Source organism: Gorilla gorilla, chromosome 4 (assembly GCF_029281585.2).
Source record: "Gorilla gorilla gorilla isolate KB3781 chromosome 4, NHGRI_mGorGor1-v2.1_pri, whole genome shotgun sequence".
NCBI classification, from domain to species: Eukaryota; Metazoa; Chordata; class Mammalia; order Primates; family Hominidae; genus Gorilla; species Gorilla gorilla.
In genome coordinates, this window is record NC_073228.2 from 15,339,225 (window position 1) to 15,365,537 (window position 26,313).

At 47.5% G+C, this 26,313-nt stretch overlaps 1 protein-coding gene and 1 long non-coding RNA gene across 2 annotated transcripts in view; one reads left to right on the top strand and one right to left on the bottom strand.

Moving 5' to 3' along the window:
* ST6GALNAC1 (ST6 N-acetylgalactosaminide alpha-2,6-sialyltransferase 1) lies at positions 1–19,028 on the top strand. The gene is made up of 9 exons (XM_004040903.5): positions 1–273; positions 14,064–14,763; positions 16,203–16,371; positions 16,548–16,719; positions 16,997–17,135; positions 17,394–17,497; positions 17,691–17,780; positions 17,868–17,967; positions 18,259–19,028. The coding sequence occupies exons 1-9, from the start codon at positions 143–145 to the stop codon at positions 18,454–18,456; spliced, it is 1,803 nt and encodes a 600-aa protein (XP_004040951.5). The 5' UTR covers positions 1–142; the 3' UTR covers positions 18,457–19,028.
* LOC134758488 (uncharacterized) overlaps positions 8,667–26,313 on the bottom strand; it is a 23,554-nt gene continuing 5,907 nt past the window's right edge. Inside the window, exon 2 of the long non-coding RNA XR_010133712.1 lies at positions 8,667–12,127. This is a non-coding gene — a long non-coding RNA (uncharacterized lncRNA). The remainder of the gene's footprint in view (positions 12,128–26,313) is intronic.

Genomic DNA, 26,313 nt, shown 5'->3' on the forward strand with positions numbered 1-26,313 from the left:
CTCAGCACTTGCTGGAGTGGCTCATTGTTAAGACAAAGGGTGTGCACTTCCCGGCCAGGAAACCTGAGCGGTGAGACTCCCAGCTGCCTACATCAAGGCCCCAGGACATGCAGAACCTTCCTCTAGAACCCGACCCACCACCATGAGGTCCTGCCTGTGGAGATGCAGGCACCTGAGCCAAGGCGTCCAGTGGTCCTTGCTTCTGGCTGTCCTGGTCTTCTTTCTCTTCGCCTTGCCCTCTTTTATTAAGGAGCCTCAAACAAAGCCTTCCAGGTAAGATTCTCGTCCTTTCCACTCCTCATATTTCATTCATTTGAGGAAACAGAAAAATGATAGCCCAGGGAGGACTGGGGAAGTCTGAGCCACCTGTGTGTCCACATGGGAGTGTCAGGGGTCAGGAGTGTTCTCAAGAACCACTGGGAAGAAAGACTAATGGGAAGACTTGCAGGGAACAGAAAGGGTGGCAGTGGGGAACCAAGACACCATGGGATGGACATGTCCAGATATCGTGGGACACGTACAGGAGTTTGAGAACTGATAGGTTAGGTCTGCAGAGTGCAGACAGAAGACATGACTGCTTTCCCCTCTGGGACTGTGAGTAATGGCAGCGGCACTGGGTTAGTTCTTACATGGCATTCTCTACGTCCTGAAGCGAAAGAGCCATGCTGTGTGTTCCACTTGTTTCAGACCCGGATTCACCCTAAGTTTGTCAGTAAAATGGAGAGCCTCCCTCTTAGGGAGGCAGTTTCAATTGTGGACGCCAAGTTAATCCTTCAAAAATACCTTCTAGACCATTTTTCTTAGAAAATACACACATCTCCAGCAGTGAGAGGCCCTTTTTTTTTTTTTTTTTTTTTGAGACGGAGTCTCACTCTGCTGCCAGAGTGCTGGAGTGCAGTGGCATGATCTCAGCTCACTGCAACATCCACCTCCCAGGTTCAAGCCTCAGCTTCCTGAGTAGCTGGGACTACAGGCGCATACCACCAGGCCTGGCTAAGTTTTTGTATTTTTAGTAGAGACAGGTTTTCACCATGTTGGCCAGGCTGGTCTTGAACTCCCGACCTCAAGTGATCTACCCACCTCGGCCTCCCAAAGCGCTGGGATGACAGACGTGAGCCACTGCGCCCAGCCAATAATTTCATTTCACTGTTAAGCGTTGAAAGTAATGCAGGTTCTCATAGAGTTAAAAAAAATACAGAAAGGTGAAGCAGGAAGTGAGGGTCTCCCTATTATACCTCCACCTCTATCCACTCTTCAAGGTGACCACTCTTGACACTTGAGGGTACACGGAATTCTATTATTACGTAGCTAACACTGCTATAGTATTTACTATGAGCTAGCCCCTATTCTAAGTGCTTGATATACGTTAACTCACTAATTCTCATTATTAGGAGGACACTGAGATACACAGAACTGAAGTGATTCTCCCAAGGTCACCCTGCTAGTATGCGGCAGGGCCAAGATTCAAACCCAGGCATTTTGGTGCCATACCCTGTGCTCATTACCTTTATGCTATACAAGCCCGATAGATAGATGATAGATAGATAGATAGATAGATAGATAGATAGATAGATAGGCAGATAGAGAGAGAGAGAGATAGAGAGATAGGCAGATAGATGGACAGATAGATGGATAGATAGATGGAGATATAGATACCTATATATAGTATGGAGATATATATACTATATATGCTATATATTGATATACTATATGTCAATATGTAGCATGAGAGATATATGTATATATAGATATATTGTATACATAGATATAGATATATACACACATATATATCATATAGATTTACATATATATGCACAAGAGAGCTTATATATATATCTCATATATATGTATATATACATATATATGTATCTTATGCTACATATTGTTCCACAGGTTGACCTTGTAAGTCACACTATATCATGGACATCTTTCCATGTCGGGACATACAGGTCTACTCCCTTCCTTCAACAGTTGCTTAGCATTCCACAGGGTAGGTACCGTTTACTTAACCAACCCCTTATCAAGTTTCTCACATACCTTTGAGCACTTGCGTAAGTGATTTCCGGGTAGATTTCTTGAAGTGGAATTGCCAAGACAATGCATATGTTTACATGAAATGTCAGTGGACACCATTGAATTGTTCTCTCAGAACACTACACTGACAGGTGCAAGTTTACTTTACCTCCCAGGACCACACTGGCTTTCATTAGGGTTTTGAAGTCTTAATCATCTGATAGGTGAAAGTGTTTCTCTTTTTAATTTGCATTTCTCAGATCACTGATGTATTTGAGAATCTTAACTTTCTTAGTCATTTGTACTTTTCTATGAATGACCTGTTCATATCTTTTCTTCCTTTTTATTATTTTTTTCATATTTGTAGGAGCTTTTTGTGTATTAGAGATATTAACCTTTTTATCATATATGTTACAGTACTTCTAAATGCAGTGGGGTAATTTAGGAATCAGAGAGACCGAGGGGTTGAGGAGGATTTATTATCATTATTAAGGTGCACCGGCCCAGTCACATTAACATCCAAAAAAACAGCCCCGAACAAAGCGTCAGGTTACCTTTTAAGCATTTTGTGGGGCAGGGGGAGATCTGTGCAGGGGGAAGCATATTACAGAAGCAAGAAACAAAGACAGTTACTCAACTGAGACATGCATTACATCATTTCTTACTTTTCAAGGAAAAATATGTTTTACGACTTGAGTTTATCTGCCTAGTGACCTTGCAGCTGCACAGCTGCAGAGACAAGGTCTTCACAATGCCTTGGAAAGGGAGAGATAAGGCTCACTGGCCACAGACGGAAAAGCAGGCAGTTAATTTTTAAAGGATTCCACCTCTTTTTGTTTCTTAGGGGGAATTGGGTTTTTTTTACATACATCTGAGTTTTTGCTTACACATTCTTTAATTTCTTTTAATTCCTGTTTCAAAATATCTTCTTCAGCCTGATATTTGTTTGGTTTTATTTCACTGTTTGTGATATCTTTTGTCATACAGAAGTAATTGTTACATCAATAAAATGTGTCCATCTTTTCCTTTGTGGTCACCGGACTTTGTTCAATTTTTAGGAAGGTCATTCCCAACCCTAACATTATATACATTTTCTTTTACACTTTCTACTAATATTTCTGTACTTTTGTTCTTTAAGTTTAATAAGAATCCATCAGAAATTTTCTTTTGTGTATGATGTGAATATAGGTCTGTATTTGTTGGAACACTTGATCGCAACTGACAAAAACCCAAGACAAGCTAGCTTAGATAAGAAGACAGGGGAGGAGAGAAACTCAGAGGGTTAGAGTCCTCCTGGGGCGATGTTTTGGGGTGGGAATGGGCTGCCTGAGAGTCACTCATAGTGACCGGGCCTGGCCTTCCCAGCAGATGCCACATGCCCTGGAGTTAAGGGGCAAATGTTAAGTAGAGCGGTGTCTGGTTCTGGTCTAGCGATTTCTGAAGGCAGGAAGTTGTTGGAACTGTCCACGATGTAATGTACCTGGGAAGAGACAGAACCACCCTGCCCCTCCCTCCCAGGTCTTCACAGCCCAGAAGGCAGTGGAAGGAAAGTTCAGCACTTCCCGGTGGGAGGGCAGAGACCAGAACCCTCAACTGCCCAGTTACCTGCCGGAGCAATAATGGGACACTCACTCCAGAACAGTGTTTGGGGACACTAAATGCTGCAGGGGGCAGTGGGAGACGTGATCCTAGAAAGGACCCTCCTGGGGATTCTCAGTGTAAAGGAGAACCCTTCCCCAGAGAAACCACATTTACTAATGCGCAGAGACCACCAAGTCAGCAGGGGCCCCCAACATCAGACAGAAGCCGAATGAACCTCAGGGCAGGCAGGGACCCCCTAGCCCCACCCTCCAAGACAGGGGCTCACTTAAGTAACCATACCAGAGGAGTTAACGACTTGAAAAAAGAGGAGGAGTTTTCTCGGTGCCTATGATTTTTACTGCCCGCCTCTCTCCAGCTTCCCCAGTCTCCCCCTCATCTCATCCCCCACGTCTCCCACCCCCACTCCCTACCTCCAGCAGCCAAGGTCTGAGCTCTGGCCTGGCTGGCTTGGTGGAATAAAAGAGCTTAGAGCCAAGTAGAACACCTGGGGTGTGTGTGTGTGTGTGTGTGTGTGTGTATCATGTAATTATATGAATTTGTGAGATTACATGAATTATGTAATTTCTTTATTTATTTTTCGAGATGGAGTCTGGGTCTGTCGCCCAGGCTGGAGTGCAGGGCGTGATCTTGGCTCATTGCAACCTCACCTCCCAGGTTCAAGTGATTAGCCTGCCTCGGCCTCCAGAGTAGCTGGGACTACAGACACACACCACCACGCTCGGCTAATTATTGCATTTTTAGTGGAGACAGGGTTTCGCCATGTTGGCCAGGCTGGTCTTGAACTCCTGGCCTCAAGTGATCTACCTGCCTCAGCCTCCCAAAGTGCTGGGATTACAGGCATGGGCCACCGCACCCGGCCGGCATTGTCTTATTTGTCTGTGTTTCCTCAGTGCTATGAACAGGGCCTGGACCCAGTGGAGGTGCTTTATAAATGCTTGTTGATGAAAGAATGAATTTGTCACCTTAAAAAACAGGCCAAAACGTTTAAACTTTATGGCTCTCAAAAAGTTTAGAGTAAGGGAGTTAACTTGAGTAAATTCATGCTTTATGCAGAGTACTCTGTCAATAGATTACAGGATGGATGATCGGGGGAACGTGGTTGTAGAGGGGAGAGTTTAGAGGCCATTGCAATGGTTTAGGATAGTATTAATGAGACCGTGAGAGAGGACAGTTTGAACAGGAAGAAAGGACTGAGAAGAAGTCAGATCAGCTGGACTTGGCAACAAATAGGATGGTGGGAGGAGTGTAGCAGAAGAACTTCAAGACGATTCTATGAGGCCAGGCACGGTGGCTCACACCTAAATCCCAGCACTTTGGGAGACCGAGGTGGGCAGATCACCTGAGGTCAGGAGTTCGAGACCAGCCTGACCAACATGGTGAAACCCTGTCTCTCCTAAAAAATACAAAAATTAGCCGGGCATGGTCCGGTGCCTGTAATTCCAGCTACTTGGGAGGCTGAGGCAGGGAGAATTCCCTGAATCCGGGAGGCAGAGCTTGCTGTGAGCCGAGAGCATGCCACAGTACTCCAGCCTGGGCAGCAAGAGTGAAACTCCATCTCAAAAAAATAATAATAATCAATAAATAAAAATACAAAAGTTAGCCAGGCGTGGTGGCTGTTGCCTGTAATCCCAGCTACTCGGGAGGCTGAGTATTATCGCTTTTATCACAGGAGAATCGCTTGAACTCGGGAGGCAGAGATTGCAGTGAGCTAAGATTGCTCTACTGCACTCCAGCCTGGGTGACACAGCAAGACTCTGTCTCAAAAAAAAATAAAAAAGACAATTCTATGATTTCAAACCCATCGGGCCATCTCTCATATCATCTTAAGACGCACCCACGTGCATCATTTGTTCAGTGATGTGTAGATGTCATCTAAGACTATGTCTCTGCTTGGCTTCCATAGTCTGGTATAAATATGTTTTGGAAGATCTATGCTTGTTTTAGCTTTAGAGATGGTAATTAAGAGTGAGCTGTGTAGCATGGCCCCTGCACAAGGATGACGTGCAAATTCGTAAAGCGTTCCATAAAAAAAAAAAAAAAGAGTGAGCTGTAAAAACAGACCTATGGGTTCTGTTTGTCATTTTCTTGTTGTCACTTTATCTTCTCCAGCCTGGCCAGCATGGCAAAATTCCATCTCTACTAAAAATATGAAAATTAGCCGGGCACGGTGGCGCATGCATGTAATCCCAGCTACTCAGGGGGTTGAGGCACAAGAATCGCTTGAACCTGGGCACTGGCTTCCAGTGAGCCGAGATCACGCCACTGCACTCTAGCCTGGACGACAGAGTGAGACTCTGTGTCCAAAAAGAACAGAACTTTATTTTCTATCACCTCCTGATTTCTGATTCTGAACTCCCATCCACCAAGCTTCAGGAAAACTTAATCTCAGCTCTTCTTGCTCCTCTGCAGGATGGTATCAAGGGCTCCAGGACATCTGATGCGGTGCCAAGGCATGGGAGTGGGACGCTGACCCTTAGCTATTGAGTAGCTGCTGAAACAGCCATTGTTCCTGCCCCTTGGCTCTTTCAGGTCCACCTGGCTTATGTGTGAGAGACTTTTCTTTTTTTGTTTTTTTGTTTTGTTTTGTTTTTTTAAAAAGCCAGTACCAAAAGCTTACATAATTGTGTGATTGCATTCAAATAACATTCTTAAAATGATAAAATTATAAAAATACAGAACAGATGAGTGGTGTTTCTAGGGGTTGAAGAGGAGGTGGTGTAGGAAGAAAGTGGCTGTGGCTATAAAAGGGCAACATGAGGGACCCTTGTGGTGACTGTTCTATGTCTTTTTTTTTTTTTTATTCACATCTTTATTTATCCTAAACCTTTTAGGTTTAAGATGTGATGGAAATCTTTTTTTTTTTTTTTTTTTAGTATTTATTGATCATTCTTGGGTGTTTCTCGGAGAGGGGGATTTGGCAGGGTCATAGGACAATAGTGGAGGGAAGGTCAGCAGATAAACATGTGAACAAAGGTCTCTGGTTTTCCTAGGCAGAGGACCCTGCGGCCTTCCGCAGTGTTTGTGTCCCTGGGTACTTGAGATTAGGGAGTGGTGATGACTCTTAACGAGCATGCTGCCTTCAAGCATCTGTTTAACAAAGCACATCTTGCACCCCCCTTAATCCATTCAACCCTGAGTGGATACAGCACATGTTTCAGAGAGCACAGGGTTGGGGGTAAGGTTATAGATTAACAGCATCCCAAGGCAGAAGAATTTTTCTTAGTACAGAACAAAATGGAGTCTCCTATGTCTACTTCTTTTTACACAGACACAGTAACAATCTGATCTCTCTTTCTTTTCCCCACATTTCCCCCTTTTCTATTCGACAAAACCGCCATCGTCATCATGGCCCGTTCTCAACGAGCTGTTGGGTACACCTCCCAGATGGGGTGGCGGCCAGGCAGAGGGGCTCCTCACTTCCCAGATGGGGCGGCCAGTCAGAGGCGCCCGCGACCTCCCAGACAGGGCGGCGGCAGGGCGGGGGCTGCCCCCCACCTCCCGGACAGGGCGGCTGGCCGGGCGGGAGGACTTTTCTTTTTTTGAAACGGAGTCTTGCTCTGCCATCCAGGCTGGAGTGCAGTGGCGTGATCTCAGCTCCGTGTGAGACTTTTCTGACACTGTCTGTGGTCCTGTCTTCCTAGGCTCAGGATTCTTTTTTTTTTCAGGGGTCTTGTTAGACCCTTGGAACACTGCCAGGAAGCAGGGTCGTCTGACCTTGGAACTCACAGATCCCTCCTTCTCTCATTTCCACCACCCACCAGAGTAAATGTTTCCAGGGGAAGGACAATGGTAGTAAGAAGTAAGTAAAGTCCTTCCTCCTCATAACTTCTCCAAGATTGATCTGTTTCACTACATCTTGAACATGAAACCAAATCTTAACTGCTGGCGGTATGGGGGTGGGGTGGAGAGGGAAACAAATAACATTTCAAAATAGTATATAATTATATTCAAAAGCATGACAGGCGTAGAAAAGGGATCCAGCTGTTCATGCCCTGAGGTACTAACAGTAGATTCTTTGAAGGGACTGGGATAATAGGAGGTTGCTATCCTTTCATGTTTTAAGGCAGTTTCTGCTTTTTCCGTAATAAGCACACATTGCTCTTATAAAAATAAAAATAATTCATAAAAGTTCACTTCTGAAGACTCAGGAGAAAAAGACTCAGCTTAGGTAACCCCTACATACCAAAGTATCCCCCCAAGCAGAACTGCCTCCCTAGGCTGTCACCACTGCCTCGCACACGTATGACTAATATCATACCGATGACACTTTAAGGCAGCTGCTTATACTCATGTCTGTTTCTCTTATAGACTGTGAGCCTCTTAAAACCAGTGACCATTGCTTTTTTTATCTTTAATCTCTAGCAGATACCTCTGAATGCCTGTCATGTCATGGCTACTCAATGAATATTGCAGAATAAACATTGCATTGTGTTTTCAAATTCTCGTAGAACTTTCCATAAGATGTCTCATTTAGTTGGTTTGTTGTTGTTGTTGTTGTTTTGAGACAGAGTCTCTCTTTGCTGCCCAGACTGGAGTGCAGTGATGCGATCTCTGCTCACTGCAACCTCCACCTCCCAGGCTCAAGCAATTCTCCTGCCTCAGCCTCCCGAGTAGCTGGGATTACAGGCGTGCACCACCACACCCGGCTGTTTATATTTTTAGTAGAGACAGGGTTTTGCCATGTTGGCCAGGCTGGTCTCGAATTCCTGACCTCAAGTGATCCGCCTGCTTCAGCCTCCCAAAGTGCTGGGATTACAGGCATAGGACATCTAACTTTCAAACCAGCTGACTGGCATTCTGGCCCACAGTGAATTCAGCTAGGCGAAGGGCATCTCTGAGAATGCTGGGGACCTGTCTGTTCAGGGGGAGCTCTGGAAGCTGTATCCAGCCACTGAAGTATGATGAGCAGCAACTGACTCATTTTCCTTCTGTTTTCTCTCGAGTCCCAGAACATAATAACATCCCCGCTAGAATCTCCCCACTAAGATTGAGGTGGCTGAAAACCACCACACAGGCTTTGATTTGAGAAAAGAACACTCAGAACAACAAGAGAAAATGGATTTCTGCCATTTTTTTCCAGCATACAAAGATAATTAAGGCAATCATACAGCTTTTAGTCATGGAAGCAGCGAATAGACACATCTAAAATCAAAGTAAAGTCATAAAAATAAAGCATTCATTCGCTTTTAGAAGACTTTCAGGATTTTCCAAGGAAGATAAACTTTGGAGTTTGTTTTTTGTTTTTGTTTTTTTGAGACAGAGTCTTGCTGTATCACTCAGGCTGGAGTGCAGTGGTACGATCTCAGCTCACTGCAACCTCTGCCTCCCAAGTTCAAGCGATTCTCCTGCCTCAGCCTCCCGAGTAGCTGGGATTACAGGCATGCACCACCATGCCCAATAATTTTTGTATTTTTAATAGAGATGGGGTTTCACCATGTTGGCCAGGCTGGTCTCGAACTCCTGACCTCAGGTGATCCGCCCCCCGCCCCCCACCCCCGGCCTCCCAAAGTGCTGGGATTACAGGCGTGAGGCACCACGCCTGGCCAACTTTGGAGTTGGAAAAGAAAAGCAGAATGGCTGGTTTCTATCTCACATAAGACAGGAGACCCCGAAGAACTGATCACATACCAAAAGGAGGCTGGAATAGCCCTCGTGGACACCAAGGGGGTCTTGGGAACTCCAGGCCCAGCTAACAACTTGGGGCACAGGAGGCAGGAGCAGTTCAAGGTAGAGAGCTCCACAGCAGGGAGTGGAGAGGGACACGGAGCAGAGCGAAGGGTTAGTTTGTCCTCCTTTCAAGGAGAAGCAGCATCAAAGCTGTGGGAACCAAACATGAAACCTGGAAGAGGAAAGCTCACCCAGCCAGGGGGACTGAGATAAAATAAGGGCAAAGTTGATGGTGGGGACTGAGAAAGAGCCCAGGACTTAAGGATGTAAGTAGAGGCGAATCTGTGTGACCAGCCATTCACCACATACCAGGCGCAACTCACCTGCAGCCACTTCCGCTCGCTCTCCACGCCATAGAAGGCGGGAGCCCAGGTGCAAAATTATTTAGAGAATCAAAGGAGTCTTTTCAGCTCTTTTCTTATCCTCCTCCATAAAATAATCTTCTACTCCTACTGGCTTTATCAGTGAGTGACCTTTCATTGGGGTATTTTTTCAAAATTCAGTTTCAGCCTCTTCAATATCCTAGTCAACTTCAACATTCCTGTGTTATCTCTCGTACTGTATCCTTGGAAAATACCGCTCTCTGGCCAATAGGTGTTTCATGGCTGCAAGCATAAACGAACTTTGAACCTTTTGCCATTTCTTCACTTCCAGGTTCCCCTTGGTGATGTACACTAAAGAATATAGAAGGCAGCTGGGCCTGGGGGCGCATGCACCTGTAGTCCCAGCTACTCAGGAGGCCAAGGCAGGAGACTCGTTTGAGCCAGGAGGTCGAGGCTGCAATGAGCTGTGAACGTGCCACCAGCCTAGACAACAGAGACTCAGTCTCAAAAAAAGGAAAATATATATATACAGAGAGGGAGGAGGTTGCCAGATAACTATTCGCCTGTTGCTGTTATTGTGCGATTCTTGTTCATGATAAATTGATTGATTGATTTTTAATTATTATTATTATTTGAGATGGAGTTTCGCTCTTGTTGCCCAGGCTGAAGTGCAATGGCACGATCTCGGCTCACCGCAACCTCAGCATTCCAGGTTCAAGCGATTCTCCTGCCTCAGCCTCCCGAGTAGCTGGGATTACAGGCATGCGCCACCATGCCCGGCTAATTTTGTATTTTTAGTAGAGACGGGGTTTCTCCATGCTGGTCAGGCTGGTCTCGAACTCCCGACCTCAGGTGATCCACCCACCTCGGCCTCCCAAAGTGCTGGGATTACAGGCGTGAGCCACCATGCCTGGCCATTATTATTATTTTTTAATTGAGACAGAGTCTTGCTCTATCACCCAGGCTGGAGTGCAGTAGTGCTATCTCAGCTCACTGCAACCTCTGCCGCCCAGGTTCAAGCAACTCTCGTGCGTCAGCCTCCGGAATAGCTGGGATTACAGGTGCATGCCACCACACCCAACTAATTTTTTTTGCATTTTTAGTAGAGACGGGGTTTTGCCATGTTGGCCAGGCTGGTCTTGAACTCCTGCCCTCAGGTGATCTGCCCGCCTCGGCCTCCCAAAATGCTGGCTCTACAGGCATGAGCCACCTCACCCAGCCAATAAATTCATTTATTAAAGTGCAACATTTTATATTTTTACTTCCCTAGTAGATCAGAATTATGCAGTTAAGTCGCTTTTTGTTTTGGTATGACCCATGATTAATTTGCCTGTGCCTCTGGACTAGAAGTCATTAATAGAAGAAAGCCTTCCCACACCCCAGCCCAGCTCACAGGGTCAGGACCACACAGGGCCGAATGCGTTGAATATGGGGCACTCAGCATATGGATACAATTTGAGCATTTAGTAAATACCATGCTTGAGAATAAGGAAATGTCTATCTCAACACCCACAGCCCTAGCAATCACAGGTGTATTTAATTATAGGGAATTAAATGAAACTTAATTACATAATTTTGTCACTACCTGGATTATTGCTGTGACTTCCTGCAAAACCTAAAGGAGTCATCAATCAATTGTAGATTTGCGGTTGAATAGGCCTTCCAGGAGTCACTGCGCCATTCCTGCTGCTAGACAGGGTTCCAGAGAGGAGTGCGTTACCTCTTCAGGGTCAGTGTGGCCACTAAGCAGACAGCCAGCTGTCCATGCTACGTGGCCTGAAATGTGTGATGTCAAAAACCACCCCTGCCTCATCATCTCTCCTCGCCACGGCCAAGTTAAGGTGCCTGCCAGCCAGGCAGCTACCTCCATGAAAATGTGCGAGATAGGGAAAATGTCATTCAGCAGAATTCCTCTCTGCCGAGGGCTGCCGGAGTTTGGAAGGGAAGTTTCCATAGGCTTCTTGAGGCTGGGGGTTGGGAAGTGGAGGTCAGGGTGAATCCACCAAGAGGCTTTGCTGGGTAACAAGAGCTGTTTGTTAAACCGGATGAACAGCTTGGTTTTTGCTGAATGGCCCACGCGAGCTTGGAGCTTACACTGAGTAGTCAGACCAAGGGGAGTGGTGAGCCTCACACCCACCTGCACAGCACTCAGACCTTCTACTAGGCAAATGTGGAATGAATTGATCAAGAATGTGTTCTTCACTCACTCAGGTTTCTCACTCTGTGTTGAGTGGCATTCTTTCAGAATGGATATTTTGGGGGTGTCTTCCCAGTTCATGAACCAATAACCCCCTCTTCCTCTTGAAAGTGTCCTCCTCCCATGCACAGAGTGGGCCCCAGAATGTCATGTAGTATGTGACCGAGACCCCTGGAAAGGGATGGAGATAGGCCCCAAGGGGGCCACAGTCTTCTCCTGCTAGAGTGAAAAATTGGGAGTAAAGAGAGTCCACAGTCCCCAGCACAGGTGTCACGGGGTGGCCATCTTCCACCAGCCTGTGGGTTGGAGAGCAGAGGAGGCCTGTCTGCAGAGACAGAAAGAAAGAGTAGAAGAAAGCTGATTCAGAGGGAGAGGTGAGATAGAGACAAAGCCTTAGAGAGCGATTCCTGGTTCCACGCCCCCCCAGAGGCTCAACTACTTCCTGCTCTTGGGTTCCTTGAAACACTTTCTATTCTTATAATAAATTTTTCCTTTTCTTTTTCTTAGTTGAAAATGAAAAATACAGAAAGAATTAAGGTTTGAAGCCCATTAGCCTTTTCGGGATGCTCCATATCTCAGTCCAACCCTGTCCTGAGGCCCATCTCTCCTTTCTGGTTAGAAATATCTCTCATCCAAGCTACTTCTTTGAGTCATATAACAAAGGCAGAGGCATTTTCTATGTAAGTCCAGTTAAAAATGTGTGTGTTTAGGCCAGACGCGGTGGCTCACGCCTTTAATACCAACACTCTGGGAGGCCAAGGCCGGAGGATCACTTGAGGTGAGGAATTTGAGACCAGCCTGGGTAACAGAGTGAGACCCAGTCTCTAAACACACACAAGTGCTCGCGCATGCGTGCACACACACACACACACACACACAGATTAGCTGGGCATGGTGGTGCATGCCTGTAGTCCCAGCTACTCGAGAGGCTGAGGCCAGAGGATTGCTTGAGCCCAGGAGTTTGAGGCTGTAGTGAGCTATGATTGTGCCACTGCACTCCAACCTGGGCGACAGAGCAAGACCCTGTCTCTTAAAGAAAAAAAAAAAAAAAAAGTTGGGCGCGGTGGCTCACGCCTGTAAAATCCCAGCACCTTGGGAGGCCAAGGTGGGCAGATCATGAGATCAAGAGATCAAGACCATTCTGGCCAACATGGTGAAACCCCATCTCTACTAAAAATACAAAAAAAAAAAATAGCCAGGCGTGGTGGCATGCGCTGTAATCCCAGCTACTCGGAAGGCTGAGGCAGGGGAATTGCTTGAACCAGGGAGATGGAGGGTGCAGTGAGCCGAGATCGCGCCACTGCACTCCAGCTTGGGTGACAGAGCCAGACTCCGTCTCAAAAAAAAAAAAAAAAAAAAGTGTTTCAAGGAGGAAGGATCCCTGGGTGGTAAGGAGGAAGAACTGTCAGCTGTCAGCCCTTTCCTAACACCCTTGGGAAGTTTAGGCTTCAGTTTCAAGGTCAGAATAGAGAGTGCCCCCACTGGAAACCCTGAATAAATGTGTTGCTTTGAGGCTGAGAAAGGCTGGAAATACCACCCAGGGTCAGCTGCAGCTCAGGCTAGGAGGCCCTAATGGAGGAAGGGCTCGCATAGGTAATCAGCCTGCTTCCCATATTGCCTTGGCTGGCCCTGCCTTTCTCCAGTGATCAAAGACCTTTGTTTCCTGCCTCGAATAACAATAATCGTGTATTACATAGGTCCAAGGTCTGTGTCTTATTCAAATTTGTATTCCCAGTGCCTGCACAGCACACTGCACAGAATAGACATTCAGTAAACGTTTGTCGGATGAGATGCTCTCCTGTATGTCCTATGTACATATCTCAAATTCTATTCTGCTTTTGTTTGAATCTATTTTCTGGCCAGGCACGGTGGCTCACACCTGTCATCCCAACACTTTGGGAGGCCGAGGCGGGTGGATCACTGGGCAGGTCAGGAGTTCCTGCCAGACGCTCATTCCCAAATGAGTTCAAGACCAGCCTGGCCAGCATGGTGAAACCCCCATCTCTACTAAAAATACAAAAATTAGCCAGGCATGGTGGCGGGTGCCTGTAATCTCAGCTACTCAGGGGGCTGGGGCAGGAGAATGACTTGAACCCAGGAGATGGAGGTTGCAGTGAGCTGAAATCATACCACTGCACTCCAGCCTGGGTGACAGAGCAAGATTCTGTCTCAAAACAAAAACAAAAACAAAAAAAACTACTTATGCTTCTGACCTGTTTCCACAATCTTCAGCCTTCATCAAAGGTTATCTCTGTCCCTAGGCATCAACGCACAGAGAACATTAAAGAAAGGTCTCTACAGTCTCTGGCAAAGCCTAAGTCCCAGGTACCCACAAGAGCAAGGAGGACAACCATCTATGCAGAGCCAGCGCCAGAGAACAATGCCCTCAACACACAAACCCAGCCCAAGGCCCACACCGCCAGAGACAGAGGAAAGGAGGCCAACCAGGCACCGCTGGAGGAGCAGGACAAGGTGCCCCACACAGCACAGAGGGCAGCATGGAAGAGCCCAGAAAAAGAGAAAACCATGGTGAACACACTGTCACCCAGAGGGCAAGATGCAGGGATGGCCTCTGGCAGGACAGAGGCACAATCATGGAAGAGCCAGGACACAAAGACAACCCAAGGAAATGGGGGCCAGACCAGGAAGCTGACGGCCTCCAGGACGGTGTCAGAGAAGCGCCAGGGCCAAGCGGCGACCACAGCCAAGACGCTCATTCCCAAAAGTCAGCACAGAATGCTGGTTCCCACAGGAGCAGTGTCAACAAGGATGAGACAGAAAGGAGTGACCACGGCAGTCATCCCACCTAAGGAGAAGAAACCTCAGGCCACCCCACCCCCTGCCCCTTTCCAGAGCCCCACGACGCAGAGAAACCAAAGACTGAAGGCCGCCAACTTCAAATCTGAGCCTCGGTGGGATTTTGAGGAAAAATACAGCTTCGAAATAGGAGGCCTTCAGACGGTGAGTTTTTGCCACCACGCCTTCCCTCTGGCTCCCAGCTCTGAAGCCCCTCCTGAGAGGAAGCCCAGCCCACCCTCTCCTCACCTCCTGGGCTCTGCTTCTAGACTTTGTCTTGTCCTGCCCCAAGCTCATTATGAGGCAGAGCTCAGCCCTACAAGACTCTGCCCCACTTGTCTTTCCAATGATGGCCACAATGGGGGAGGAGGAGCAGGCAGGCTCCGGACCCCTGGTGTGGACAGCGTAAGAGGGGTGAGTGAGATGGGGCCTGCCCTGGAGCTCCTGAGGCCTGGAGGTCATCCATCTGGGGTGACAGAGTGTGATCTACTCTGGGGCTTGGCCCCTGAATCCCCATCCTCTCGCGGGGGCTGCAGGGGAGGGACTCACAGACAAGGACACCCCAACCTCACGCCCAGCTCTGTCCTCCGGGAATGCCTTGTCTTCCCTGCAAAGTCAATTCCACAGCCTTCGCTCTCTCCCAACCCTAAGGAAACAGTCTGACTGAACCACACCCACCCACATGGTCCTTCTCACCTGTCCTTGCAAAGGGGCAGTATCCAAAATGTGTATGTTGCTGGGTATAGTGGCATATGCCTGTAGTCCCAGCTACTCAGGAGGCTGAGGCGGGAGGATCACTTGAGGTTAAAGTGAGCTATGATGGCACCACTGCACTCCAGCCTGGGCAACAGAGTGAGACCCTGTCGGAAGGAAGGAAGGAAAGACGGAAGGAAGGAAGGAAGGAAGGAGGGAAGGAGGGAAGAAGGGAAGGAGGAAAGGAGGGAGGGAGGGAGAAGGCCCACAAAATACGCACATTTACACACATATGACTGGAAGCATGGCCCTGACAGCACACTGGACACATGCCACATTCCCAGGATGTGGCCCCTCTCACACTTACAAAGGTGCATTTGCATTTTTTTTTTTTTTTTGAGACAGACTCTCACTCTGTCATCCAGGCTGGAGTGCAGTGGCGCAATCTCGGCTCACTGCAAGCTCTGCCTCCTGGGTTCACGCCATTCTCCTGCCTCAGCCTCCCGAGTAGCTAGGATTACACGCGCCCGCCACCACGCCCGGCTAATTTTTTGTATTTTTAGTAGAGACGGGGTTTCACCGTGTTAGCCAGGATGGTCTCGATCTCCTGACCTCGTGATCCACCCGCCTCGGCCTCCCAAAGAGCTAGGATTACAGGCGTGAGCCACTGCGCCCGGCCTAGGTGCATTTGCCTTGATGGCCGAGAACACCCATTTCCCAGAACCCTCAGGACCACAATGAGCCCAGACAATGGGAAGGGGAGGGTAAGCAGACCCTGAGAACAGAATGGAAGAGGTAGCAGAGGCCGCACCTTCCAAACTGCGAGCCCCAGCCCTTGCTGCAGTGGTGCAGCCCCTGGCCGATGGCCTTTCTGGGTCTCTCCCTTCCTGACTTCGTCCTCCTGTATATAGACTTGCCCTGACTCTGTGAAGATCAAAGCCTCCAAGTCGCTGTGGCTCCAGAAACTCTTTCTGCCCAACCTCACTCTCTTCCTGGACTCCAGACACTTCAACCAGAGTGAGTGGGACCGCCTGGAACACTTTGCACCACCCTTTGGCTTCATGGAGCTCAACTACTCCTGTGAGTCCTTAACCCAGGGGAAGGTGTGGGTGCGCAGTAGGCCGGGGCAGAGGGCAGAGGGCAGCTGGCTTTCTGGTCTGCCTCTTCCCTGGGGTTTGCCAGACCTGGGAGGAATGATGGGTCGGACTCCTGTCCCTCCCAGGGCTCTGAATGGAGCACCCCCACTCTTGTTCCAGTGGTGCAGAAGGTCGTGACACGCTTCCCTCCAGTGCCCCAGCAGCAGCTGCTCCTGGCCAGTCTCCCTGCTGGGAGCCTCCGGTGCATCACCTGTGCCGTGGTGGGCAACGGGGGCATCCTGAACAACTCCCACATGGGCCAGGAGATAGACAGTCATGACTACGTGTTCCGGTAAGCTGTCCCCACCCAAGCTCCCTCTCCAGCCCCTCTCCTGCCCCCTCCAGCCCCCCTCCAGCCCCTCTCCTGCCCCTCTTCTGCAGACATGGACTCTTCTGAGAGAACCATAGGATGTTCCCCGCCTGCATCTGGAAGGTGGAATTCCTGGGCTCTCCAGAGAATTTCCGCACATAACTGCTGCCTCCCCCATTTCTCCTTCCTTTCCCCATCCACCTACACAAATCTCCCTCCTCTGCTCACTTGTCCCATCTGATTGTGTCTTTTTGCACAGATTGAGCGGAGCTCTCATTAAAGGCTACGAACAGGATGTGGGGACTCGGACATCCTTCTACGGCTTTACCGCCTTCTCCCTGACCCAGTCACTCCTTATATTGGGCAATCGGGGTTTCAAGAACGTGCCTCTCGGGAAGGTGAGCAAAGAGGAAGGAGCCTGGCCACACCCAGACTCTGGATGAGGGAGCACAAGAGGTGAGAAGGGAGAGGAGAGGCTTTCATCTGGATGGAGTCTGTGGTTGGTACAGGCTCCCCTCCTATAAGGGCAGGAGTGGGGAGGACAGTCAGACCAGTCCAGAGGAGAGCAAGTGGGCAGTCGGAGTCAGAGCTGGGCCACCCCAGCTGGTGGTCCTGAAGGCAGTACTTTTGGACCACTCCCTGTCCTTGGTCCTCAGGACGTCCGCTACTTGCACTTCCTGGAAGGCACCCGGGACTATGAGTGGCTGGAAGCACTGCTTATGAATCAGACGGTGATGTCAAAAAACCTTTTCTGGTTCAGGTACCCACTGTCCTCCTGCCATCCCCTTATCCCAGGCTGAGCCATGTCGTGAGTGGCTCTAAAGTGTTGGACAGGTGGGGACAGCCTTAGCTATCACCTGGAGATGGGATACCAGTCATGCTCATGACCCTGACTTGGCCCACCCCAGACCAGGTAAGGGAGCTGAGTCTGAATGACCCCTTCCTAACCACAGGCACAGACCCCAGGAAGCTTTTCGGGAAGCCCTGCACATGGACAGGTACCTGTTGCTGCACCCAGACTTTCTCCGATACATGAAGAACAGGTTAGAGCAGAAAGCACGTGACACGTAGCCCAGGTCCCTGTTATCCTTGCAGCCTCCTGACAGTTGGGGGTTTGGGGCATTTCACAGGTTTCTGAGGTCTAAGACCCTGGATGGTGCCCACTGGAGGATATACCGCCCCACCACCGGGGCCCTCCTGCTGCTCACTGCCCTTCAGCTCTGTGACCAGGTAAGGCTCCACTGCAGCTGCAGAAATACCTGGAGAAACAGCTCCTGGGCTTTTCCTGGGCCTGTTCAGCATAGGACAATGCATGGGCTGGGTGCACACGTCTGGTGGGAAGGAGGGTGGGCATGAGTATGGGTGCAAGCAGTTATGCGTGCGTATCCAGGGACCTGCACCCAGACCCCTAGGGATGGAGCCAGGGAAAAGAACCCCCACCCCTCAACACAGAATTAGCCATGAGAAGAAGCCTGGGCAACAGCAACTACAGGCCGTGTTTCTCCTCCAACCGTGATGTAGGTGAGTGCTTATGGCTTCATCACCGAAGGCCATGAGCGCTTTTCTGATCACTACTATGATACATCATGGAAGCGGCTGATCTTTTACACAAACCATGACTTCAAGCTGGAGAGAGAAGTCTGGAAGCAGCTACACGATGAAGGGATAATCCGGCTGTACCAGCGTCCTGGTCTTGGAACTGCCAAAGCCAAGAACTGACCGGGGCCTGGGCTGCCATGGTCTCCTTGCCTGCTCCAAGGCACAGGATACAGTGGGAATCTTGAGACTCCTTGGCCGTTTCCCAGGGCTCGGACCAAGCTCCAAGCCCTTCAGGAGTTCCGAGGGAACACTTGAACCGTGGACAAGACTCTCTCAAGATGGCAAATGGCTAATTGAGGTTCTGAAGTTCTTCAGTACATTGCTCTAGGTCCTGAGGCCAGGGATTTTTAACTAAATGGGGTGATGGGTGGCCAATACCACAATTCCTGCTGAAAAACACTCTTCCAGTCCAAAAGCTTCTTGATACAGAAAAAAGAGCCTGGATTTACAGAAACATATAGATCTGGTTTGAATTCCAGATCAAGTTTAGTTATGAAATCTTGAAGGTATTACTTAACTTCACTACAGATTGTCTAGAAGAACTTTCTAGGAGTTATCTGATTCTAGAAGGGTCTATACTTGTCCTTGTCTTTAAGCTATTTGACAGCTCTACGTGTTGTAGAAAACTGATAATAATACAAATGATTGTTGTCCATGGAAAGGCAAATAAATTTTGTACAGTGAAGATGCAACTAGTTGTTACTCCGTGGATAGGGACCAGTTTTGCACGTGGTCCCTTTCATTCTTCTATTCTCCCCATTAACCTGCTTTCTTTCTCAAACCCCCATGACGAGAATTGAGCTAAGCCAAAGACATTTCAGTTCACCTTACCCTTTGAGCTCTATCTGCAGCATTTGGACTCTGGAGCCTGGAACAACCCTAACAATTCTAAACAGAATAAAGTGGCCAGGCACAGTGGCCTGTAATCCCAGCACTTTGCGAGGCCAAGGCAGGCAGATCACTTGAGGACAGGAGATCTAGACCAGCCTGGCCAACATGGTGAAACCCCGTCTCTACTAAAAATACAAAAGTAAGCCGGGAGTGGTGGCGGGCGCCGGTAATCCCAGCTACTTGGGAGGCTGAGACAGGAGAATCACTTGAACCTGGGGGGCAGAGTTGCAGTGAGCCAAGATTACACCACTGCACTCCAGCCTGGGCGACAGAGCAAGACTCCGTCTCAAAAAATAACAAAAATAAAAATAATAAATAAATAAACAAATAAATAAGTAAATAGAATAAAGGACCCTCGGTAGGAGAGTGGAAGGGAGAGAGGGGAGCTTCCCTTTAGACTTCATGGTTAGGGAAGGAGGGGACCAATGGGACAGGGATTTGCTTTGCACTAAAAGGGTGCAGTGCCAGCTCCGGGCGGCAGGTGGCGGCAGCTCGGCGCCCTGCTCGCGGTGCCCTGTCCTCCGCGGCACCCCAGGCTCCTTAGTCTGCAATAAAAAGCAATAAATGCTTTTCCCCCACAAAGCTCTAGTCACAACGACGTTGACAGGGTGGACACCACATCAGGTCAGAGCAGGAGAGAAAATGAGTAGCCACGGGCAGAGAGCCCCCTTACCCCCATATTGGCCTCCTCAAATTTAAACTCAGGCTACCTAAACTTAACGACTGAGCCTCACCGAGTGTTAACTCGAGTCCAAAGTGGAATATACTGATGGGTTAGATCACTCTGCTAGTATAAGCCAATAGAATTAGAAAAGATAGGTCAATTAGAGGCATAAGGATTGGAAAAGAAGAGGAAAACTGTGATAAATAGGCTACATATTATAGTAAGTTAGCAGGACATAAGATTAGCATACGGACATCAGTAACTGTCATAAACATAAATGATAATCAAGTAGAGGATATAATGTAGAGAAAACCCATTTACAAGAGCAACAAAGTCTGTATGAGGAAGACATTAACACTCCTGAAAGACACAGAAGTAGACCCGAATAAGCCAAGTCATCTTTTGTTCTTGGAAAAGATGACTCAATATCATAAATATATGTCAGTTCTCCTCAAGTGAATTAATAAACTTAATGCGATTCTAGTAAAATGCCAAAACATTTTTTCTAGAGCCTAAACTGATACACACATTCATATGGAAGGATAAAAATGTAAGAAGAGCTAGGAATACCTGCGAAAGAAAGGCTATGAGAGAGGTCTACGTCTACCAAATATTCAGACATACTATAACGTCTCTATAATTAAAACAGTGTGGTACTGAAGCAGGAATAGACAGACCAGTGGAATGGAACAGAAGGTCCAGAAATAGACCCAAGCATTGTGATTAATGGTGCTCAGACAGCCAGGTGGTCATTTAGAAAGAAGTCAAACTAGGTCTGTAACTCCCATCAACAATTCAATTCCAGATGGTTCAGAGATCTAAATGTAAAAAAATGAAATGACAGAGGCCGAGGCAGGCGGATCACAAGGTCAGCAGTTCGAGACCAGCCTGGCCAATATGGTGAAATGCTATCTCTAATAAAAATACAAAAAATTAGCCAGGCCTGGTGGCGCATGCCTGTAATCCCAGCTACTCTGGAGGCTGAGGCAGGAGAATCGCTTGAACCCAGGAGGCAGAGGTTGCAGTGAGCAGAGATCGCGACATTGCACTCCAGCCTGGGCGATAGAGCAAGACTGTCTCAAAAAAAAAAAAAAAAGAAAGAAAGAAATGACAAGAGTTCTAAGAATTCATGGGTGAGTAGCTCTTTGACCAGAACGTAAGAAAAAGATTTCTAACTAGGACTCACAATCCAAAGGCAATACCAGACTGGTAAATTTTACTAAATAAAATTAATAAAATGGGCCAGGCGCGGTGGCTCACACCTATAATCCCAGCACTTTGGGAGGCCAAGGTGGGCAGATCATGAGGTCAAGAGATTGAGACCATTCTGGCCAACATGGTGAAACCCCATCTCTACTAAAAATACAAAACTTAGCTGGGCGTGGTGGCGTGTGCCTGTAGTCCCAGCTACTCAGGAAGCTGAGGCAGAAGAATTACTTGAACCCGGGAAGCCAAGGTTGCAGTGAGCCAAGATCACGCCACTGCATTCCAGCCTGGTAACAGGGTGAGACTCACCATGAGGTCAAAAGACAAATTAAAAAGTGGGAGAAAATATTTGCCACCTATATCACAGATAAATGGTGTATATATATATATATATATATATATATTGTAAAGGACTTTGAGGGAAATAGACCAAAAACCTAATAGAAAAATACGCAAAAAAAAAAAAAAATGTGAACAGCAATTCCCCAAAAAAGATGTAAAAATGATTCTTAGACATGTGAAAAAAATGTTCAGTTTGACTCATAGTAAGAAATGCAGGCCAGGCGCAGTGGCTCACGCCTGTAATCCCAGGACTTTGGGAGGCTGAGGCAGGAGGATCACTAGAGGCCAGGATTTCAAGACCAGCCTGGGCAACATAACAAGACCCTGGTCTCTATTAAACAAAAACAAAAACAATGAAAAAAAAAAGAAAAGAAAGACTTTAAACAAATTAAATTTAGAAGGTTTTTTGAGCAAAGAAACAATGAATCAGGCAGCACCCTGAACCAGTAAAGGTTCAGAGAGCTCTACCCAGCAACCTGGGTAGGCAGTACTTATAGACAGAAAAGGGAAGTGATGTACAGAAACAGCTGGATTGGGCCGGGTGTGGTGGCTCACGCCTGTAATGCCAACACTTTGGGAAGCCGAGGCGGGCGGATCACCTGAGGTCAGGAGTTCGAGACTAGCCTGGCCAAATGGTGAAACCCCGTCTCTACTAAAAATACAAAAATTAGCTGGGTGTGGTGGTGGGCGCCTGTAATTCCAGCTACTTGGGAGGCTGAGGCAGGAGCACTGCTTGAACCTGGGAGGCACAGGTTGCACTGAGCCGAGATCATGCCACTGCACTCTAGCCTGGTGACAGAGCGAAACTCCATCTCAAAAATAAAAAGAAGCCCGGGTGCTGTGGCTTATGCCTGTAATCGCAGCACTTTGGGAGGCCAAGGCAGGCAGATTACGAGGTCAAGAGATCGAGACCATTCTGGCCAACATGGTGAAACCCCATCCCTACTAAAAGTACAAAAATTAGCTGGGGGTGGTGGCGTGCACCTGTAGTCCCAGCTACTCGGGAGGCTGAGGCAGGAGAATTGCTTGAACCCAAAAGGCGGAGGTTGCGGTGAGCCCAGATCGTGCCACTGCACTCCAGCCTGGTGACAGAGCGAGACTCCATCTCAAAAAAAAAAAAAAGAAAGAAAGAAAAGAGAAGAAAAGAAACAGCTGGATTGGTTACGGCTCCACTTTTGCCTTATTTGGACAAATCTGAACAGTTTACAGTCTGTGACTGGTTGAAAGCCCAGGTGCTATGATTGACCAAGACTTGGCTATTTGTTACAAGAATATTCTCTCAGCTTTAGGCTGTAGTTTGTTTACAAACCAAGTTAGGTTACAGTTCTCTATCTACAGAGGCAGCCTTAGGACAAATTTAATTGAACAGTACTTATGCCTTGTACAAGATAGAATAAGAAATATGCGACCAGGCGTGGTGGCTCACGCCTGTAATCCCAGCACTTTGGGAGGCCGAGGCGGGTGGATCACTTGGGGTTAGGAGTTCAAGACCAACTTGACCAACATGGCAAAGAAGATGAAGATCTCTACAAAATAAAAATAAAAAAAAATAGCTGGGCGTGGTGGCACATGCCTGTAGTCCTACCTATTCAGGAGGGTGAGGGAGGAGAATCACTTGAACCTGGGAGACGGAGGTTGCAGTGAGCCAAGATCGTGCCACTGCATTTCAGCCTGGGTGACAGAGCGAGACTTCATCTCAAAAAAAATAAAGGAACACAAACAAAAGATTTACCAAAACCTAATGAGATTGGTTACCTAAGCGGGCTAAATAGGAATAGGGCGGAAGGGATAAGAGATTGAATAAGGGTCAGCAGAGGCAGTGGCACTACTCCCAGTATACCTTTTTGCAGTTTTGCCTTTGCACGTTACATACCCAAAAAATAATGAAATCAACAGGATGGGGAAAAATACTAAAATTGAATACAAAGAGAAACAAATAAACCTAACAATAAGGCTGGGTGCGGTGGCTCACACCTGTAATCCCAGCACTTTGGGAGACCGAGGCAGGAAGATCACCTGAGGTCGAGAGTTCAAGACCAGCCTGACCAACACAAAGAAACCCCGTCTCCACTAAAAATACAAAATTAGCTGGGCATGGTGGCACGTGCCTGTAATCCCAGCTACTCATGAGGCTGAGGCAGAAGAATCGCTTGAACCCGAGGGGCAGAGGTTGCAATGAGCCGAGATCGCACCATTGCACTCCAGCCTGGGTGACAGAGCAAGACTCTGTATAAAAAATTTTTTAAAAGGCCGGGCACGGTGACTCATGCCTGTAATCCCAGCACTTTGGGAGGCCGAGGCAGGCGGATCACCTGAGGTCAGGAGTTCGAGACCAGCCTGGCCAACATAGTGAAACCCTGTCTACTAAAAATACAAAAATTAGCCGGGTGTGGCGGTGCATGCCTGTAATCCCAGCTACTTGGGAAGCTGAGGCAGGAGAATCGCTTGAACTTGAGAGGCAGAGGTTGCCATGAGCAAGATTGCGCCATTGCACTCCAGCCTGGCGACAGAGTGAGACTCCGCCTAAAAAAAAAAAACAAAAAAAACTAACAATATTAAAATCTAATTTATAACCCCACAGAATGGGCAAAACAATATTTCAATTATATATCCTCACAATAAAGACAAAAAGGATAACAAACATTGAACTCTAGTTGGTGGGTAGGTTTGTTTTTCACACTGCTTTATCATTCTGAAGCCACTTTCAATGAATTACAGGATTCAACAAATAAGAAAATATGTTAAGGAAAATGGGACTCCTGTTTCTCATTGTCAAAAAAAGTTACAATTATGGAAAGAGGCAAGACTATAATGAACAATGAACCCTCTGGTGCTGGACTAGAACTGAAGGTATCAGTATGAACTTGTGGTTTTAGATCTAAAGAAAGAATTCTATGGGTGGGAATCTGCCTATAAACATGCACACACGTATACATACATTCCCTAGATCCATCAGTGAATAGAGTCTAGAAGCAACAAAACTCTGCTAACAGTGAGTACATGTAATCTTGGGTTCCTAGATAGCATTCTTCACTATAAGCAACCAGGACTTCTTAGAGAGAAATGGCTGATTCCAGGGCTGGGGTAGGGAAGGTACAAAATGAACCTGGAACATTTTATTGTTCTAGAAAGTAAGGACATGCTTAAAGAATGGAACACATCAAAAGAACACAGAAGCCAGCCTGAAGACGCTCCCACTGGCTCAATACAAGATGATTTGAGAATGAAAATTGGTAATGATGGTAATGAATTTCAACACATTCAACAAATGGTAATCCAGGAGTCCACACCGATATAAATAAATACATACACACATATGAAAGAAAAGCTTTTTCTTTTGAGGCAGGGTCTCACTCTGTCATCCAGTCTGGAGTGCAGTGGCGTGATCTCAGCGCACTGCAACCTCCACCTCCTAGGTTCAAGCGATCCTCCCATCTCAGCCTCCTGAGTAGCTGGGACTACAGGCGCACACCACCAGGCCCAGCTAATTTTTTTTTTTTTTTGAGATGGAGTCTCACTCTGTTGCCCAGGCTGGAGTGCAGTGGCGCAATCTCAGCTCACTGCAACCTCCACCTCCTGAGCTCAAGCGATTCTCCTGCCTCAGCCTCCCGAGTAGCTGGGACTACAGGCGCCTGCCACCATGCCCGGCTAATTTTTTTGTATTTTTTAGTAGAGACGGAGTTTCACTATGTTGCCCAGGCTGGTCTTGAACTCCCGGGCTCAAGTGATCCACCCATCTCAGCCTCCCAAAGTGCTGGGATTACAGACATGAGCCATTGTACCCAGCCAAAAAATTTATAGCTTTCAATACAGTTCAACATCAACCTAAAAATACATACACATTTACCACGAATTATCTTTCCTATTGATAAATTGTTTTTTCTGTCCTCCAGATGGTTTGTACAATAAAGGGGAAGATTAAAGAATCTCTCTGAAACGTGACAGACAAGTTGGCAAATTCATGTCATGCCAGCCTCCCCCAACACCCGCATTCTCCTCAGCCCTCCTAGCTGTATCTGCTTCTTCTCTACAAACATAAGAAGAAATAGAAGTCTAGAGGGAATAATAATAGCCTGATACCCCATACTGATAGCCTGATGAAACCACCTGCTTATTGTCTGACCTGCTTTTCATCTGTGAACACATAAAAATGTGGCTCTGTTCATTAACATTAAGGACATAGAACGGGGAAACCTTGGCTGCTAAAATCAAAGACCATGACAAGTTTGCTGTTTGAAGTCACATCAGTGAGAATGGAACAAGCCACTCTTGCCTGGAGGATGGAACATCCCAGTCTTGCCTCAGCAGCATGCGGGTCCCTTGACCCAGAGAAACAGCCCCAATCCCAACCCAGGTGCAGAGCTTCAGATAACCAGAATGGGCACAACATTCTACATTTTTCTTAACTATGTCAAACAGACAGGACCTTGAGTCAATTTTGAGGGCCAGGCCTTCAACTCCAGTCTGAAGTTATTCATCCAGCAAATTTTTTTTCTTTCTTTTTTTTTTTTTTTTTTGAGACAGAGTCTTGCTCTGTTGCCCAGGCTGGAGTGCAGTGGCGTGATCACAGCTCACTGCGGCCTTGACCTCCTGGGCTCAAGTGACCCTCTCACCTCAGCCTCCTGAGCAACTGTGATCACAGGTGCATGTCACCACACCTGATAATTTTTAAAAACTTTTTGTAGAGACAGGCTCTCACTATATTTGTTTTAAACCTATCAAAGAACTGCTTCATTTACATTTTACCCCCATTCCATCCTTCCCCAAATCCTATAACCACGTGTCCCTTCTTTTGCATGGGGAGGTGGCCCACAGTGCCTTGAGTGTGAGCCAGTAACTCCCCTGCTAGAATAAGCTAATAAACCTAATTTGTG